Source organism: Eleutherodactylus coqui, chromosome 1, assembly GCF_035609145.1.
Source record: "Eleutherodactylus coqui strain aEleCoq1 chromosome 1, aEleCoq1.hap1, whole genome shotgun sequence".
In the NCBI taxonomy this organism is placed as follows: Eukaryota; Metazoa; Chordata; class Amphibia; order Anura; family Eleutherodactylidae; genus Eleutherodactylus; species Eleutherodactylus coqui.
In genome coordinates this window covers 365,645,894-365,662,999 of record NC_089837.1, presented here as the reverse complement: position 1 = coordinate 365,662,999, position 17,106 = coordinate 365,645,894, and the positions used below count along the sequence as shown (strand labels likewise).

Sequence of the window (17,106 nt, the reverse complement as noted above, 5' to 3'; positions counted from 1 at the left end):
AACAACAAACTTATCTAATAAAGCTTTCAGATTCAATGTACTTTCTGCATAAAACTTGAGCAATCTGTGGAGGTCATTCACAGCATGCTGTAAGACACCAGCAGGGAGAAGTAATGAAAAGAGCAAGGATAATATTAAGTTTAAAAAAAGATGCATTAAAACCCCCTAAGATATGTTGAAAACCTCTGAACAATAGCAGATCTCTTCCCATATTTATTCATTAATGCTAACATCCATAAATCTGTAAATCTAGCCTTTTGTTACGTTTTGACAGCAGTAAGCTGCAAACAAATGAACTGATGTTAAACTATAAGATGATCGTCTTTCTATCAAGGCCCTTTGTGTCATCTTGGCCAGTAAAATGGCTAAGTGCATAGTGCATTCTACATCCTGTACAATAGAACAGATGGATAGATAGACACATGAATGGACCAAGCAATATTGGAACCAGTTAGGTAATGAACATACATCATCCAGAAAGACATTTGCATATTAAGATATTTAGGCACTAGAGATGAGCGAACATACTCGCTAAGGGCAATTGCTCGAGCGAGCATTGCCCTTAGCGAGTACATGCCAGCTTGGGAGAAAAGGTTCGGGGAGCCGTGAGTTGCGGCAGTCAGCAGGGGAAAGCGGGGGAGAGAGAGGGAGAGAGAGATCTCCCCTCCGTTCCTCCCCGCTCTTCCCCGCAGCTCCCTGCCCTCCCCCGCAGCTCCCTGCCCGCTGCCGGCACCCGAACCTTTGCGAGTATGCTCGCTCATCACTATTAGGCACCTTTTGAGGTCATCCTATAGTTTTATATATTTTTGCAACCTAATTACCCAGTAAGGGCATAATCCAAATTAGGCTCATTTTGCAGGTCCGTATTTTGTATCAAACACTACAGTCAGTGAAAACCGAGAATGGGGCCAGAAATGTAAGAGGTGCAAATACAATACATTTACGGCTGACGCAAACTTTAACTTGACACTTAATATTTTAAATACAGAGACGCAGCAAACTTTGATTTGACTTTTGCTATGGCTTTTGTTGTAAGTGCCAGTTTAAAAAAGTTGCTGCACATTGTGTTTGTAACACTTTCAGTGTCAGTGCCTCATACATATGTATGTTGTGATTCAGAGGCGTGCCATCAAATTCATGTTGCCATACATTTCTTATACTTTCTCTAATGAATTATCTATATAATTTATAAATGTGCTTTATTATGTACAGCACATTAACCATTTTCCCCTTTTGGAAGACTGGCAATCATATGTGAACTAGCTCAAAAATAGTAATGAGAAAACTTTTGAAAAAGTTCTATTTGGTCCAAACTAGTTTGAACTAAACTGAAAGTCCCCCCCCCCCCCCCAAAAGCCTAAACTGGTGAAAACAATGTCTAAGAGGCATAAAAACCCTGTATAACACTCCAACACCAGTGTCCAGGACTAGTGTTGAGCAAACCCAACCGATAAAACCCTTTTTCAGGTAGAACTTTGCCTAAAGCTTGGTTTGGGCTCATGGCGAACCACTTTTATCAAAGTTCAACCGGTTCATTTTGCTCAACACTACTCAAGAATGTCAGTATACCTTCCTATACATTATCACCTTTTCCCAGGTTGTCTTTCCACTTATTGAAAGCTTCAATGCTTTGTATACCTGATAATCTATGTTATGGACCTGAACGTCATGTAAATATACTCGAATAATAGGTATTTTACGAAAGTCAATAAACAAATGAGTAACTGAAAAAGTGGGTTAAATAAATATTTCATTGCATGAACCTTGTTTAGCGATATAAGATATAAATGGCAGCTAATGTGAGGACATTATTGGACTGACAATCTTACTGAATTCAATTGCAGTTTCATGGCAGTGGTGTCTGGTTTTATATTATTACTTCTGAAATGTATTATGCTCATAAAAAGAGACAGGAAATGAGATGCATGCTTATAATCAGTGGCTTGCCATCCTATTAATATAAACTGAAAATGTATACATCATTGTAAACCTCCAAAGGGCAGCTTTTTAATTGACTTCTCAGTTTACCTTGAGACTATTATCTAATCTGAAGTGAAGTGTAGCATCAGTGTAATTAATCTTGCAAATTCAACAGCAGTTGAGCCAGACCTCGGTGCAAGATAATAGCAATCATAAGCAACTTGAGGGTACTGGAGACTCGCCATGAATTTCAAAATGAAAGATCTTCTACAATGACCTAAATCAACTGTTTCCTTAACTTTAGCTCAGTTTTAGGTTTACAAAAAGTTTCTGCCATTAAATGTTAGACTCAAATGTACCAATGAGAAGTGCAAGTACAATAATATATCTAGAGTCTAAATTCACTTCATGTAGGGATTTTATAGGCCTTTGGTAAAAAAATGTCCAAAGTACCCTTTCCCTGATAAAAAGTTCTATTATAGGTCTGCAAAACACAGGAATGTAATATGGCCTTTTGCACAAATGCACAAAGCTTTATGAGCGACAGCTATCAAGCATCATTAGGGAGCTACCATATTGTTGGACAATGTGATACAGGCTGGGCCATGAGGCGCAGAAAAAATCTGAAGAAAATATTTAGACTAAGTTTACAAAATTTGTACAAAACTGTACTTATCAATGACTTCAAGTAAACCACATCCAGAGAGTGTGAACATTCTCTTTACAAGTTAGCAGTGGCACCAAAAAACTAAAAGTTAATAATTCAATATAATGACAGTCATAATTCAATTACTGTGAGCAAATGTCAGGGGCAATGACAACAGGGATAGCTTAAAGAGGTCATAAAATGGACAACATTGTTAGCAAACCAGTTAGTGTTAAGGGAAATGTGTCCAATATGCGTATAGTATCTTGCCTCAATTGTATAAATACACTATGATGTGTGCACTTTTTGGGTAAATGTGGTTATTGAAGTTTCTCTGAGTTCATTTTTTAATCTGCTAGCCATGCAGAATAATAATAAAATGGGCTATTCTCACCCGTCCCAGATTCCAGCACCACATTTGCTGTTTGCTCTGCCGGCAGACTGTTTATAAGCTATAGTCCGCCTGTATACAGAATGTCACACACTGGCTGCAGCCAATCACAGGCCTCAGTGTTGGGATATGGGATGGGCGAGAATAGACTATTTTATAATTTTTCTGCAGTTGATTTGAAGAAAAATTGAAAATCCTTTTATGACAACAAAGGAGTCATTGAAATGTATAATAGTTTGCTTAATAAAAGGTTCTGTCAGCTCAACAAGCTCATATCTGATATATCCTTGTGGAATCTTTAAGTATTTAAACCATTTCTAAAAAGCAGTTATCTGGTTTAGAAAACCAATTTTCAAATACACTATAAGTTAAGCAGATCTTCATAGAAGGGGGTGGTACCCAGTAATGAACCTTCACCTATTAGCAGGTCTGTAGCAATGAAGAACATTACTACCTTCTGGAAGATCATCATATCCGTGGCTTACAGTCCACAAATTTCAACGGCCATAGTAAAATGCCACCTGCACCCTTATGGTGGCGCTGCAGAGGAGTTGAGCATTAGCTGCTGGGATCCCCCACAGATTACATAACTGTATACTGTATGCAGACAATAGTCAGTAATGTATCCTTCCCCACAGGTTATGTTCATTAATTATATAACCATTTTTATTTTATTTTCTATTACAAAAGCAGGATTGACTTTATGCTATATTTACATCTTCTCTGGACAGTTTTATACAGTGTGCCTGAGAAAGTTACTTTATTTTTACAGATTTATTAGCTGTTTTCCCTAAGTAGAAGCTCCTCGCAGGTTACAAGCAATAAAACTCCGATAGGTGTCTTCAATTGCCAACATCTATTAATAATAGTAATTTCTATTTAATGGTAATTGGCAAGGCAACTAGTATTAGATGGATTTTCTACATTTCACAAGAAAACGTTACCTGATGTTACTAGAGACTAGAATAAAAGTAGCCATTCACCTATCAACACGATTTTGCAATTTGTATACTGCTAGAATTTACATAAAATTGCCCACATGGTTGTAGTAGTATTAGGAATCTTTGTATGGTTACGTGAAGCACACGCTCAGAAGTAGCTTATTTCTCCTAATTGCTACTCTAATAACATCATGCAGCATTTTATGTCGAAAGGTCCGTCTGGCTTAAAGGGAACCTGTCAGGCACTTTATGCAGTCCTTACTGAAGGCAAATGAAAGACACGTTCTTTCCAGCGGTCTGTCACTTATGGCACAAGGTTTTAGTAGATTTGGAGCATTTGTGTATAGAAGCTGCTGTACCCGGGGAAAATGAGCCCCAATTGTTCATGAGGCACTGCTTTACCCATGCACCTGCATATTTTTGTCAGTGTGCGGTCTAATAGCTATTAAATTGTCTATCACAGTCAGTGGAGCAGCGCCTCATCCAGGACTTATCTCTCCCTAGGCACAACAGCTTATGTATGTAAGTGCTCTGCAGCTACTACACCTTGCCCCATTAGTGACAGACCATTGCAAAGAGCATGTCTGTCACTACTTTAGGCTGCTCTCAAGTTCCTTTTAAAACTTGTAATTGCACCCTTTTCCTGATTGACCTTTGGAATGAGAATAATTTCACTATCATTCATCCTTCAGATATGCCGGAATGCTAAATCTAATTTCCACATTTTCACCTGTTTAATTATACGGTATATTCAAAAGGAAGATGTGTTTTTCACTAACAAAATCTTCTCTGTGATATTACAATTTGATTTCTGGCTACAGGAGATAGATAGATAGATAGATAGATAGATAGATAGATAGATAGATAGATAGATAGATAGATAGATAGATAGATACCGTATTTTTTTGCTTTATAAGACGCACCTGATGATAAGACGCACCTAGGTTTTAGAGGAGGAAAATAGAAAAAAAATATTTGGAACTCCCCCAGACCAAGCAGTTAGTTAGGTAATACATGAGGAATAAAGAGCAGTAGTACCAACTCAGAATGAAGTATATAAATCTTGTCAACCTGCCATTCAGAATCCAGGAAAGCTGAGTGTAAATGTAATGGTGATCTTATTACTTATCACTCAGCTTTCCAGGAGCCCTGAATGTCATGCTTGACTAGTTATAGCAATGCATGTTGTATATATGCTTGCATAACTCTGCAGTTGGCATTCAGGATTCTGAAAGAGCTGAGTGACAATGTAATGATGATTCCATTAGTTGTCACTCAACTTTCCAGGATCCTGCATGTCATTTCTCATTATGGTTATGTATGGTGTATAAATGTGTGCATAACTAGGCACAAATATATACACCATACATGCAGCTCTCTCCCACCTCTGCTATGTAGCCAACAGATAAGTGTTGTCCATTTGCTCAGATGTCATGGTGTGCAGCAGCAGCAATGACCCCGGCTACAGGCTAAAGGTCCTCTGATCTCTACTTTATGTCCTTCCCAACCTCACCAGAGAGCTCATGAAAATACCAGCCTAAGGGGTGCAACCATGGATCGACATGGCATGATCCCCCTACAGCTGACTGATGAGGGGGAGCAGAAGTTCTCTCTCATTAATGAGCTGTTTCTACGAGCATCGGGCGCTGCTACAGATCGTACCTGCAATGTGTATCAGACTGTCAGCTCCATAGCAGGACAACAGCACCCCGCTACTCCCCCGCCCCCAGCAATCAGCTGTTGTTGGCTGCTCTGCTCTCCTGCTGTTTCCCCGCCCCCAGCAATCAGCTGTTGCTGGCTGCTTGGCTCTCCTGCTGTTTCCCCGCCCCCAGCAATCAGCTGTTGTTGGCTGCTCTGCTCTCCTGCTGTTTCCCCGCCCCCAGCAATCAGCTGTTGTTGGCAGCTCTGCTCTCCTGCTGCCTGCTGTTTTCCCGCCCCCAGCAATCAGCTGTTGTCGGCTGCTCTGCTCTCCTGCTGCCTGCTGTTTCCCCGCCCCCAGCAATCAGCTGTTGTCGGCCGCTCTGCTCTCCTGTTTGTATACCAAGGGTCGGCAGCTCAGTGAGAAGAATTTACGATCTGGTTCAGCTCCCGGTCAGGTCAGATTTCAGCATGTTCGCTCTATAGGACGCACTGACTTTTTCCACCCACTGTGGAGGGAAAAAAGTGCGTCTTATAGAGCGAAAAATACGGTAGATAGATAGATATGGGATAGATATATATGAGATAGAGAGATAGATAGATAGATAGATAGATATGAGATAGATATTTGATAGATTGATAGCAATATAGATAGATAGATAGATAGATAGATAGATATGAGATAGATAGATATGAGATAGATAGATATGAGACAGATAGATAGATAAATATGAGATAGATAGATATGAGACAGATAGATAGATAAATATGAGATAGATATATAGATAGATAGATATGAGATAGATAGATAGATAAATATGAGATAGATAGCAATATAGATAGATTTGTCCTGTTTTGCTCACTACATGAACAAAACGATTCATTATTAATGAGGTATACATGGTCCATCTGGTGGAAGCAGTTCTGCTAATGATTCCGCCGTATGAGTTAACAGATTGTAGGGATGTGCTGTATATGTTAATAATTTAATTTAAAAGGTAAAAAGTAGCACATGGAAGACCTTTTCCATGCTAATAGTCCATAGAGGCACCAGAAATGTATCTGGCTTATGCTATTTAATTCATGGTTATCAGACAATTTATCTATTTTTATTGTAAAACTCAGATCATTCTAATAATGAAAACAATGTTATTAAACAAAGCAAGGGCAAGATGTTAAGGACATTTCATGCTGAACTGATTAAATCTATGTTTATAGAGGTTCTTTATGCTACTTTTTTACAAAAATGTGGTTACAATGGCAGAAAAGGACAGAGGCTTAGATAAGATCCTGTCAAGCCTGTTAGTTCCTTCTTTGCCCTCATTTCACTGGCAAGTCAGCCTTCAGCTGAAAATCTAAATTCTAAGACAGACCGGTTTAAGTGGCTCAGTGCCTTACAACCTCACTGGGAAGACAGGTTGTTAGGCAGTGTATTCCTAGTAACCAAACTGCCGGATATGACTCAAAAAGAGACTGTCATTGTTACCACTCGTAGGAACTAATCATTTACTGATGTGTTTCCTATGATTATACATGGATGAAGCTAATATAAAACGTTTACTCGAACAGCTAGATGTAAAATAAAGGCCCGCCGCGGATCCTCCATGCAGAATCCGCAGCGGGTCCCTCCTTTCCCACAGACATGAGGCCTAAAAATAAGAATAAACTCACCTGTCCTTGACGCTGCGTGTCTCCCCTCCATCGTGGCCGGATCTTTTTTCTTCGGCCCGGCGGATGTGCTTGGCACGCTGGCAGCGTGATGTGCACATGCGCCGGGCACATCCGCCGGGCCGAAGAAAGAAGATCTGGCCGCGACGGAAGGGAGACCTGCAGCGTCCAGGACAGGTGAGTTTAATTATGGTACGGGTGTTCCGCGGATCCGGACGGCTTCTATAGGCTTCAATAGAAGCCTGCGGGAGCCATCCCCGTGGGAAACCCGCACTAAAATGGAGCATGTCGCGTTTTTTTTCCGCACGCGGATCCGCGCCTGAAGGGAAAAATGACATCCGCAGGTATTTAACTACCTGCTGGTGTCCAATGCATCTCTATGGGGCGTAGATCCGCGTATGGGAAAAACGCTGCAGATTTTAAATAATAATTTACCCGTGGACATGAGGCCTTAAGGTCCCATAGTAACAGTATGTAATCTATTTCCTTGGAGCCAATGTCTGGAGGAGGGCATCATGTAAAGAATGCCAACAAGAAGGTTCCTTAGTAGAGATGAGCGAGCACCAAAATGCTCGGGTGCTCGTTACTCGGGACGAAATTTTCGCGATGCTCGAGGGTTCGTTTCGAGTAACGAACCTCATTGAAGTCAATGGGCGACCCGAGCATTTTTGTATATCGCCGATGCTCGCTAAGGTTTCCATTTGTGAAAATCTGGGCAATTCAAGAAAGTGATGGGAACAACACAGCAGCAGATAGGGCAGGCGAGGGGCTACATGTTGGGCTGCATCTTAAGTTCCCAGGTCCCACTATTAAGCCACAATAGCGGCAAGAGTGGGCCCCCCCCCCCCTCCCAACAATTTTTACTTCTGAAAAGCCCTCATTAGCAATGCATACCTTAGCTAAGCACCACACTACCTCCAACAAAGCACAATCACTGCCTGCATGACACTCCGCTGCCACTTCTCCTGGGCTACATGCTGCCCAACCGCCCCCCCCCTCCCCCGCACAACCCGGTGTCCACAGCGCACACCAAAGTGTCCCTGCGCAGCCTTCAGCTGCCTTCATGCCACACCACCCTCATGTCCATTTATAAGTGCGTCTGCCATGAGGGGGAACCGCAGGCACACACTGCAGAGGGTTGGCACGGCTAGGCAGCGACCCTCTTTAAAAGGGGCGGGGCGATAGCCCACAATGCTGTACAGAAGCAATGAGAAATATAATCCTGTGCCACCACCATCAGGAGCTGCACACGTGGGCATAGCAATGGGGAACCTATGTACCACACACTATTCATTCTGTCAAGGTGTCTGCATGCCCCAGTCAGACCGGGGTTTTTTATAAATAGTCACAGGCAGGTACAACTCCGCAATGGGAATTCCATGTGCACCCACAGCATGGGTGGCTCCCTGGAACCCACCGGCTGTACATAAATGTATCCCATTGCAGTGCCCTGGACAGCAGAGCTAACGTCAGATTCAATGCAGGTGGGCTTCGGCCCACACTGCATGCCCCAACCTGACCGGGGTTTTTAATTCATAGACACAGGCAGGTACAACTCCCTATTGTGAAGTCCCTGTGGACCGACAGCATGGGTGGGTGCCAGGAAGCCACCGGCGGTACATAAATATATCCCATTGCATTGCCCATCACAGCTGAGGTAATGTCATGTTTAATGCAGGTGGGCTTCGGCCCACACTGCATGCCCCAGTCAGACTGGGGTTCTTTATAAGTAGACACAGGCAGGCACAACTCCCTATTGTGAAGTCCGTGTGGACCGACAGCATGGGAGGGTCCCAGGAAGCCACAGGCGGTACATAAATAAATCCCATTGCATTGCCCAGCACAGCTGAGGTAATATCATGTTTAATGCAGATGGGCTTCGGCCCACACTGCATGCCCCAGTCAGACTGGGGTTCTTTAGAAGTGGACACATGCAGTTACAACTCCGTGTGGACCGACAGCATGGGTGGGTGCCAGGAAGCCACCAGCGGTACATAAATATATCCCATTGCAGTGCCCAGCACAGCTGATGTAACGTCAGCTTTAATGCAGGTGGGCAAAAAATTTATTGGATTACACTGTAGGCGAGGGCCCCAAAAAATTGGTGTACCAACAGTACTAATGTACGTCAGAAAAATTGCCCATGCCCAACCAAGAGGGCAGGTGAAACCCATTAATCGCTTTGGTTAATGTGGCTTAATTTGTAACTAGGCCTGGAGGCAGCCCAGTTAAAATAAAAAATTGGTTCAGGTGCAAGTTTCAACGCTTTAATGAGCATTGAAACGTATAAAAATTGTTTACAAAAATTATATGACTGAGCCTTGTGGGCCTAAGAAAAATTGCCCGTTCGGCGTGATTACGTCAGGTTTCAGGAGGAGGAGCAGGAGGAGGAGGATGAATATTATTCACAGATTGATGAAGCTAAAAGGTCCAAGTTTTTGATGGTGATAGAGAACAATGCTTCCATCCACGGGTGCAGCCTACGTATTGTTTAGGTATCGCTGCTGTCCGCTGGTGGAGAAGAGAAGTCTGGAGAAATCCAGGCTTTGTTCATCTTGATGTGTGTAAGCCTGTCGGCACTGTCAGTTGACAGGCGGGTAAGCTTATCCGTGATGATTCCCCCAGCTGCACTAAACACCCTCTCTGACAAGACGCTAGCCGCAGGACAAGCAAGCACCTCCAGGGCATACAGCGCGAGTTCAGGCCACGTGTCCAGCTTCGACACCCAGTAGTTGTAGGGGGCAGAGGCGTCACGGAGGACGGTCGTGCGATCGGCTCACCATCCTGTTACAGTGCTCCCGCCGACTCAGCCTTGACTGGGGAGCGGTGACACAGTCTTGCTGGGGAGCCAGAAAGCTGTCAAAGGCCTTAGAGAGTGTTCCCCTGCCTGTGCTGTACATGCTGCCTGATCTCCGCGCCTCCCCTGCTACCTGTCCCTCGGAACTGCGCCTTCGGCCACTAGCGCTGTCGGATGGGAATTTTACCATCAGTTTGTCCGCCAGGGTCCTGTGGTATAGCATCACTCTCGAACCCCTTTCCTCTTCGGGTATGAGAGTGGAAAGGTTCTCCTTATACCGCGGGTCCAGCAGTGTGTACACCCAGTAATCCGTAGTGGCCAGAATGCGTGTAACGCGAGGGTCACGAGAAAGGCATGCTAACATGAAGTCAGCCATGTGTGCCAGGGTACCTGTACGCAACACATGGCTGTCCTCACTAGGAAGATCACTTTCAGGATCCTCCTCCTCCTCAGGCCATACACGCTGAAAGGATGACAGGCAAGCAGCATGGGTACCCTCAGCAGTGGGCCAAGCTGTCTCTTCCCCCTCCTCCTCATCCTCCTCATGCTCCTCCTCCTCCTACTCAACGCGCTGAGATATAGACAGGAGGGTGCTCTGACTATCCAGCGACATACTGTCTTACCCCGCCTCTGTTTCCAAGCGCAAAGCGTCTGCCTTTATGCTTTGCAGGGAACTTCTCAAGAGGCATAGCAGAGGAATGGTGATGCTAATGATTGCAGCATCGCCGCTCACCATCTGGGTAGACTCCTCAAAGTTTCCAAGGACCTGGCAGATGTCTGCCAACCAGGCCCACTCTTCTGTAAAGAATTGACTCCCACTGCGCCGCCCATGTTGGAGTTGGTATTCCACTATAGCTCTACGCTGCTCATAGAGCCTGGCCAACATGTGGAGCGTAGAGTTCCACCATGTGGGCACGTCGCACAGCAGTCGGTGCACTGGCAGATGAAACCGATGTTGCAGGGTACGCAGGGTGGCAGCGTCCGTGTGGGACTTGCGGAAATGTGCGCAGAGTCGGCGCACCTTTCTGAGCAGGTCTGACAAGAATGGGTAGCTTTTCAGAAAGCGCTGAACCACCAAATTAAAGACGTGGGCCAGGCATGCCACGTGCGTGAGGCTGCCGAGCTGCAGAGCCGCCACCAGATTACGGCCGTTGTCACACACGACCATGCCCGGTTAGAGGCTCAGCGGCGCAAGCCAGCGGTCGGTCTGCTCTGTCAGACCCTGCAGCAGTTCGTGGGCCGTGTGCCTCTTCTCCCCTAAGCTGAGTAGTTTCAGCACGGCCTGCTGACGCTTGCCCACCGCTGTGCTGCCGTGCCGTGCGACACCGACTGCTGGCGACGTGCTGCTGACACATCTTGATTGCGAGACAGAGGTTGCGTAGGAGGAGGAGGAGGGTGGTTTAGTGGAGGAAGCATACACCGCCGCAGATACCACCACCGAGCTGGGGCCCGCAATTCTGGGGGTGGGTAGGACGTGAGCGGTCCCAGGCTCTGACTCTGTCCCAGCCTCCACTAAATTCAACCAATGTGCCGTCAGGGAGATATAGTGGCCCTGCCCGCCTGTGCTTGTCCACATGTCCGTTCTTAAGCGGACCTTGGCAGTAACCGCGTTGGTGAGGGCGCGTACAATGTTGCGGGAGACGTGGTCGTGCAGGGCTGGGACGGCACATCGGGAAAAGTAGTGGCGACTGGGAACTGAGTAGCGCGGGGCCGCCGCCGCCATCATACCTTTGAAAGCCTCCGTTTCCACAACCCTATACGGCAGCATCTCCAGGCTGATAAATTTGGCTATGTGCACGTTTAACGCTTGAGCGTGCGGGTGCGTGGCGGCGTACTTGCGCTTGCACTCCAACACTTGCGCTAGCGACGGCTGGACGGTGCGCTGACAGACATTGGTGGATGGGGCCGAGGTCAGCGGAGTTGAGGGTGTGGGTGCAGGTCAGGAGATGGTAGTGCCTGTGTCCTGAGAGGGGGGTTGGATCTCAGTGGCAGGTTGGGGCACAGGGGGAGAGGCAGCGGTGCAAACCGGAGGCGGTGAACGGCCTTCGTCCCACCTTGTGGGGTGCTTGGCCATCATATGTCTGCGCATGCTGGTGGTGGTGGCTACCCGGCTGACCTTGGCGCGACAAAGGTTGCACACCACTGTTCGTCGGTCGGCTGCACTCTCAGTGAAAAACTGCCAGACCTTTGAGCACTTCGGCCTCTGCAGGGTGGCATGGCGCGAGGGGGCGCTTTGGGAAACAGTTGGTGGATTATTTGGTCTGACCCTGCCTCTACCCCTGGCCACCGCACTGCCTCTTCCAACCTGTCCTGCTGCTGCACTTGCCTCCCCCTCTGAAGACCTGTCCTCAGTAGGCGTAGCAAACCAGGTGGGGTCAGTCACCTCATCGTTCTGCTGCTCTTCCTCCGAATCCTCTGTGCGCTCCTCCCTTTGGACTTACTCCAATTACTACTAACTGAGTGATAGACAACTGTGTCTCATCGTCATCGTCCTCCTCACCCACTGAAAGCTCTTGAGACAGTTGCCGGAAGTCCCCAGCCTCATCCCCCGGACCCCGGGAACTTTCCAAAGGTTGGGCATCGGTCACGACAAACTCCTCCAGTGGGAGAGGATTCGGAACCATTGCTGCCCATTCTGGGCAGGGGCCCGAGAACAGTTCCTGGGAGTCTGCCTGCTCCTCAGAATGTGTCATTGTAATGGAGTGAGGAGGCTGGGAGGAAGGAGGAGCAGCAGCCAGAGGATTCAGAGTTGCAGCAGTGGACGGCGCAGAATTCTGGGTGATCGATAGATTGCTGGATGCACTTTCTGCCATCCACGACAGGACCTGCTGACACTGCTCATTTTCTAATAAAGGTCTACCGCGTGGACCCATTAATTGTGAGATGAATGTGGGGACGCCAGAAACGTGCCTCTCTCCTAATCCTGCAGCAGTCGGCTGCGATACACCTGGATCAGGAGCTTGGCCTGTGCCCACACCCTGACTTGGGCCTCCGCGTCCTCGCCCGCGTCCACGTCCTCTAGGCCTACCCCTACCCCTCAGCATGGTGTATTACCAGTAGTGCAGAAACAGAACGCTGTAATTAAAAGTGCTGCTTATTGGCCTGTGGTTGGAGGCTGACTTCCCTTACGGAACGCACAGCAGAGGCAGGAAAGAATTTTGCACAAGCCTGCTGTAACACTTAGCTGGCTGCGTATGAATTAGGACAACTACCCTCAGCAGAGACGCAGTACAGTCAGGACGGTCACAGGCAGCCCAAATAGATGTTTTTTTCCCAAATTTTTTGGGAAAAGCCCACTGCCTATATAGACTGGATATGTCTTTCACTGTCCCTGCCTCACCACCACTACTGGCCGTGGACTATGTAAAATTACTGCAAACTGTTTCACTCTGGACAGGATGACAGCGGTGATGTAAGAGGCAACGCAGAGGCAGGAAATAATTTTGCGCAAGCCTGCTGTAACACTTAGCTGGCTGCGTATGAATTAGGACAACTACCCCTAGCAGAGACGCAGTACAGTCAGGACGGTCACAGGCAGCCCAAATAGATTTTTTTTCCCACATTTTTTTGGAAAAGCCCACTGCCTATATAGACTAGATATGTTTTTCACTGTCCCTGCCTCACCACCACTACTGGCCGTGGACTATGTAAAATTACTGCAGGACGCAATGCTCTGGACGCAATGCTCTGCACGGCCGATATACAAAAAAAACAAAAAAAGTGCAACACTGCAAAAAGCAGCCTCAACAGTACTGCACACGGTCAGATGTGGCCCTAAGAAGGACCGTTGGGGTTCTTGAAGCCTAAAATCAATCCTAAAACTCTCCCTATAACAGCTCCGGCATCAGCAGCACTTTCCCTGATCTCTGTCAGAATGCATCTGTGGCGAGCCGCGGGAGGGGCCGATTTATATACTCGGGTGACACCTGATCTCGCCAGCCACTCACTGCAGGGGGGTGATATAGGGCTTGAACGTCGCAGGGGGAAGTTGTAATGCCTTCCCTGTCTTTCTATTGGCCAGAAAAGCTCGCTAACGTCTCAGAGATGAAAGTGAAAGTAACTCGAACATCGCGTGGTGCTCGCCTCTAGTAACGAGCATCTCGAACACGCTAATACTCGAATGAGTATCAAGCTCGGACAAGTACGTTCGCTCATCTCTATTCCTTAGTAGTTATATATATTCCGATGATCCATAACTCTCCCTTTACATCTAAAACTGCAGAGAATCTGCAAGTATCCCTCTTCATTGAAATCTCATTTGCAGAACAATGGTCCTAGGATAGTCTGACTTGTTGGTATCTATCTAGCTATACATTTATCTATTGTTCACCTAGTTTATGACTTGTAAGAATCAAGAAGCAAGAAGTTTAATTACTCATTGCTCTTTGATTTATCCGTTACTTACTTGTCTTTCTTTTTAAATTTCAAGGCCAGCATGTATATATCATAGACAACCTTGAAACATTACCCTGGGGTTAATTGCAACTTCAAATTTCCATTTTCTCCTTACAATACTTGACCCTTTCATAAAGTAAACCTTCAACACTAATTGTGTATGTGCGCTCTTTTCTCTTTTATTGAAATATCTTACTAAAGTTATAACCTTTTCAGTTTTATTTTGCTGAGACAAGTATATCAATAAGAAACTCAATACTTGCATTTATCAACTCGTACTGTGGTGGTTTAAACTTTTCTTATTAAAATCAGAGTAGTCGGTCTTCGGATTTCATTTTTTGGGTTTAATTTACAACTACTTTCTTGATTAAAAAAAGACTGAAAATGAGTCTGTAAAGCTAACATAATGCTAGGGATTCAAAAATATCAGAATTACAGCTTTGTTGGGAATTTAACAGAAAAGCTTACGTCATGGGAATATATAGTCATGTATGAAGGGATATTAAAAATAGCAATTCCTTAATATTTCTAAGGAAACCCTACCGGAAAGTCAAATCTGCTGTATCTTCCCTAGAAGCCCAGTAATAGTTATTTTCTTGCAGTGTGAGTGTACTCCATAGATTGGCTGGTCTGACCATATGCTATCATATATTGTTCAATCAGTTTTATTGAAAAATTTTTCTCGGATAACATACACAATACAAACAGGTCTTGTATCAGAAAACAAACAAAAACAATTAAATAGGAATCGAAAATTTGGGCCAACTCCTATAGATTACTCTCTCAAGGTTTACCTGGTGTCTAATACACCGACTGAGAGAATAGGGTCAGTCCCTCAGTGGCCTAATAATAGAGATTGTTAGATCCTCTTTTCACCCATTCATCCAGAGAGAGAGAGAGAGAGAAAACAAAAAAAGGTAGGATATGGGATGGATTGGGGGGAGAGAAGGAAGGGGGAGAAAAAGTAACTTTAGGAAAAGAAGGAATAGGGGAGGACAGAACAGGGAAATATATTATCTTTAGCTCTGCCATTGATGGCCTACAAATTATATGATATCATATCTATCTGAGCTAGAACAGCTAAGCTTCTGACCCAATTCCAGCAAAGATATAGTTAATTTTAGTTCCTCAGAAGGTTTTTTCTACTTCAGTATTGGAGAGATTTGAATAAAAGGGGCATATTACACGGTGGCGGAGGATCACTATTACAGTTTTTGAGTTGGTCTAGTCACATAAAGTTACACATCTCTCCAAAAGTAAGTAGGGGAAGGGGGAAGGGACTTGTTATTTGTATAGCGTCAATTTAGCACTTTCAGGTAATTTGTTTATTATCCCCCCAGCAAGCTGGGTACTCATTTTACCGACCTATAGAAGGATGGAAGGCTGAGTAAACCTTGAGCCGGCTACCTGTACCAAGCATTGATTGGACTCGCAACCTTCAGGTCGTGAGCGAAAGCTTAGGACTGCATTCTGCTGCCTTAACACTGTGCGCCACACGAGGCTCAATGAGTATGTTTTAAACTGTACCCCTGGTTTTATGACACTTTCGACATGCTATAGGGAATGGGGAATATGAGTTGCATCCTCCGTTGCCTTCTAGAAGATGGAACAATTGCTTTATGACACAACAGAAGTATTATAAAGCTGGAAGCAGTTAAAAGAGTGGCTATCCATGTAATGTCTTAAATGATCAATGTAGGTTTATCTGATGATTCTTGGCCAGGGCTAAAATATAACTTAGCTTCTAATACTGATATTTTAATGGCCTGCTTAACTACCAGCTAAAGAACGGTCCACAGATTATTGTATTGCTCACAAGTGATGTAATGTACAATATGCCAAGACTCTGTCTGGATGTTAGTCTTTACAATAAAATAAATCAACTATAAAAGGTTAAAAGAAAATCCTTGCACTGTTGAATATTTTTTTTTTTCTTTTAAATAAATTCTTCGGATTTGTAAAAAACTGAAAGCCATACTATATATAATTTGAGTTGTGGCCAAAGCTAACCTGGTGATATCTTTTTCTATAGGTCCTGCTCCAACATTTTCTGTGGTAACTCAGACCCTTGTAACAACTGGAACAAGTACAGCAGATATGCCATCTTCACTTCTCCTTGAGGTGCCAGCACTAGCTGAATTCAGCAAAACGTGCGCTGAGCTGAAAGACTGGCTTACTCTACTAGACCGTGTAATAAAGGCTCAGATTGTGACAGTGGGAGATGTGGAAGAAATCAATGAAATGATTATTAAACAAAAGGTAGGAGATGAGTTGGTGAATATTTGTTTGTATTTCCAATATAACTGCTTTAACTTCTTATTGATCTGTGGTGATAGTATACCTCACAGTTGAGTACTAGTTCTTGCACCATGATGGAAATTGTCATTATGGTCAGCTTGCAGGATCTGTCAGTACATCTGCTAGACCAGTAGCAGGAGTTGGGCTGTATTGCACAGCTATGGTCCATGCCATGCCACAATAGGACCCAATAGGCTGCCAGTTAGTTTTACACTGACAGGCATAATACACTGCAGCACAGCAGTATTTTGGAATACTATACCAGCAATTTGGGAATTGGATATTAAAGTCCAGTAAAGGGACTTAAAAAAAAGTAGAAGAAGGGTTTTAGAGAAATGAAAAAAGCCTTCAAGCAAAAAATTTAAAATTGCCTTTTTTCTCATGTATCAATTTTTCTGTTGAAAAAAATTGG

General features: G+C 44.8%; 1 protein-coding gene across 1 annotated transcript in view; it reads left to right on the top strand.

The window, feature by feature from the left end:
* The window catches only part of DMD (dystrophin), a 2,524,637-nt gene that overhangs the window by 1,727,186 nt on the left and 780,345 nt on the right, over positions 1-17,106 (top strand). The window contains exon 51 of the mRNA XM_066577956.1: positions 16,429-16,655. Within this exon, the coding sequence (XP_066434053.1) occupies positions 16,429-16,655 (227 nt within the window). The remainder of the gene's footprint in view (positions 1-16,428; positions 16,656-17,106) is intronic.